The sequence below is a fragment of the Ricinus communis genome, chromosome 10, assembly GCF_019578655.1.
Source record: "Ricinus communis isolate WT05 ecotype wild-type chromosome 10, ASM1957865v1, whole genome shotgun sequence".
NCBI classification, from domain to species: domain Eukaryota; kingdom Viridiplantae; phylum Streptophyta; class Magnoliopsida; order Malpighiales; family Euphorbiaceae; genus Ricinus; species Ricinus communis.
This window is the reverse complement of record NC_063265.1, coordinates 1,733,616-1,736,789: the sequence shown is the minus strand read 5'-3', so window position 1 is coordinate 1,736,789 and position 3,174 is coordinate 1,733,616. Positions and strand designations below refer to the sequence as shown.

Below are 3,174 nucleotides of genomic sequence, written 5' to 3'. Positions count from 1 at the left end.
GATTTGACTAATTGATTGCAATTATGGTCAAATTAAAATTTCGGTCAAAATAAGATGACTGTCATTATCAACAATTTACATATCACTGGCATATATATTTATATATCATACACGAGTTATTAATGTCAAGTTATAGATGAATAAGAAAATGAATAACAAATGAAAATTATAAATCAAGAAGAAGAATGAAATGTAAAGTTATTTTTTTCCTTACTTCTGCCATGACTTTTATGTATTTTATTTGAAGAGACAAACAATATTAGTAAAGTAAAAATAAATTAATATTTAGAGTTAAGAGGATAACATCTAATTTTGATCGGAATTTTAATTCAACTATAATTACAATCAATTATCCATCGGAACATTTAAGTAAAAATTTAAAGGATGGATAAAAATTTAAAGGATGGATCAAATTTAAAAAAAGAGACAAATATTAAAATTTTAATGTGATTAGATTTTTTTATAATAATAATTATTATTGTAGAAAAGGGTATTTATAAACAATCCATTCGTACACAAGGCACGACACTAAGTACAAGGAGGCTGCGTTTGTTTGAGCAGGTGTACGGCTAGGTTTGAATTAAATCTAAAAATTTTAGCGGGAAAAAACAAAGGAAAGAGCGGGGCCGATTAGATAATAGATCAAAGGATCGAAATTGAATTTGAGAGAGTTGAAAACGTAAAAAGGAGCAAGCTTTTCACAAAATCCATGATAGAAATCGAAGAAGACGATGATATATTTCTGTCTCAGGTAGCAGAAGCTGAAGCCAAGGCTCTCTCCAATAAGTGGCGCCGCGTCAATTCCATTGATTCAGCAAATGGCGAGGAGAAGAAGAGGAAACACGAAGAGGTCAGTGAAGGTGTGTACATGGCTGCCCTAAGAGGAAGCAATAGTCTTCGCTGGCAACAGCTCAGTAATGCTAATTCTTCAAAAAGATGTAATGTCAAGCCTTTTGATCCTCTTCCTCAATATAATAACAATGAATCCCCATTCCACGGTGGCGGTGGCGTAGACTTGGATGAGAAGAGTTGTCCTTGCGGGTTAGGTAATTGTGTTGTTCTAACTGCCAATACTGAGAGAAATCAGGGGCGCAAGTTCTATAGATGCCCTTTTAGACAAGAAAATGGGGGTTGTGGGTTCTTTGAATGGTGTGACGGTGCTTCTAATTCCAAAGCAAATCGAATATATGCATCGGATGTTCCGTGTCCCTGTGGTGCCGGATTTTGTCTCATTCTCACTGCTAAAACTGGGAAAAATATTGGCCAACAATTCTATCGATGTCCAGCAAATCAGGTACTGAGTTATAATTCAATTCTCTCTCTTTCTCTCCCCCGAATTAAGGTTTTGTTTTGGAATTAATGTCGCTTGTGGGATGATTATGTTAGTTTCATTTGAAATTAGGAGCTCTTTGAGCTTTCAAAAACATTGATACAGACGGCTTTATCTAATGAATTATATATTTGAAACTCAATTATGGGCGGGCTATTGCTGTTTCTCGTTGTCCTTAGGAGTTGGAGACAAACAGAAAATAGAATTTGCAGAATTAGCACTTAGCAACTTTTAATGTTATATAACCTGATAGGCGTATGGCTGTCTTTGCTTTGCTGCATGTATAGGGAAGCTCTTGCAGCTTCTTCAAGTGGTGCAATGACACTGTCATAGCAGCAGGTGCTCAGCCAGCAAGTGTTTTAAATGTAAGCAGCACCAATGACTTGAGCAAGAAAAGCAACAGCGTAAGAACTGCTTCATCCTGCTTCAAATGTGGCAATGAAGGACACTGGGCAGAAGATTGCCCCTCCCATTCATCACCCCAATCTCGTGTTCCTGCTGATTCTAGAGCAAGAACAGCAGCCTCTTGTTTTCCTGCTGATGCTGAAGCCAGGACTGCTGCTGCCTCTAGTACTTGTTACAAATGCGGTACGCCTGGGCACTGGGCAAGGAACTGCACTTCTGGTCAATATAACTGAGGCTAGATATGTTGTAGGTTTCTGCAAGTTGTGAGGTTGTTCTTCTAATGTTTTCTGAACTTGTTATGAAATGGGAAAATTTCCACAAAGTACCGTCATTTGACAGCAAGAACTTATTTGCCAACTGTATCCATTAATAAGCATAGTTTGTGTGTGAATTCTCCTACTAATCCAATTCACACTTTTAACTTGGCAGATGCTGACATCATTGACGTACAGCACTAGTCAAGACGAAGAAAAGAGAAAAGCATACCCACTAAAAACAAGATTTAATTAGCAAAATACAATCATAAAAGGCACAGAACATTGATAGAAAATGAACCCCCATATTTTATACATTTATTTATTTATTTTTGGTATATTAATATAGATGGGTCTCATTCTCCTCTCACGTGACTTTAGCCTGAAGGATCTTCCATTTGCGGACCTGCAAAACTCAAATGCAGAATTAGTAAGTCAACAATTTCAACTCACTTTTCGGAGTATTGTTTTACTTTCCAAAATTAAGTTCATAATGTCTGTTCAAAAATATGTATATGTGATAAGATGTAGATGTGGATAAGGTGAAAACTAATAACATTAGTTGTTTATAGGGCTGCAAATGAGCAGAGCCACTCGCGAGTTATTCGGAGTTCGAGTTTCATTTTCGAACTCGTCTAGTAAACAAGACGAGCTCGAGTTTAGTAGTGCTCGGCTTATTTGAGTTTACGAGCTGGCTCATTAAAGAGCTCGTGAGCTGGCTCGTAAAGGGATTCGTGAGCTGGCTCATTAAGGAGCTCGCGCGCTGGCTCGTAAAGGAACTCACAATCCGACTCGTTAATTAGTTCAATAAATAAATAAATAATTAAAAATATTATATTCTAATTTAAAAAATAAATAAATAGACCATAAAAAGTTAACTTTTATTATATTAAATTAACAATATATATCAACAAATTAGATTTTAAATGTAAATTTTCTAATTGAATAATTTTAATGTTACTTAAGTATTAGTTTAATAACATTATTAATTAAGTTGGCATTTGATTATGTACATTTAATTATTATTAATGTATACTAATTTATTTTTTATTTTAAATTAATTAAAGTAAAACAATAAAATAAAAACTATGTATAAAAATAATATAGTTTTGGTGTATGATATATGTAACTCAAATCAACCTAAATTACATTATCTTATGCTAAAACTGCATAGTCTTAGTGTTG

At 34.5% G+C, this 3,174-nt stretch overlaps 1 protein-coding gene across 1 annotated transcript; it reads left to right on the top strand.

Moving 5' to 3' along the window:
* The first annotated feature begins 521 nt into the window (after window positions 1-521).
* Window positions 522-2,404, top strand: LOC8270538. The gene is made up of 2 exons (XM_002520551.4): window positions 522-1,294; window positions 1,618-2,404. The coding sequence occupies exons 1-2, from the start codon at window positions 710-712 to the stop codon at window positions 1,966-1,968; spliced, it is 936 nt and encodes a 311-aa protein (XP_002520597.1). The 5' UTR covers window positions 522-709; the 3' UTR covers window positions 1,969-2,404.
* Window positions 2,405-3,174: the final 770 nt, after the last annotated feature.

Coding starts and splice junctions, on each gene's coding strand:
- LOC8270538 (XM_002520551.4), top strand. CDS start 710: ATGATAGAAATCGAAGAAGACGATGATATATTTCTGTCTCAGGTAGCA. Junction 1,295..1,617: donor ATCGATGTCCAGCAAATCAG/GTACTGAGTTAT, acceptor CTGCATGTATAG/GGAAGCTCTTGCAGCTTCTT.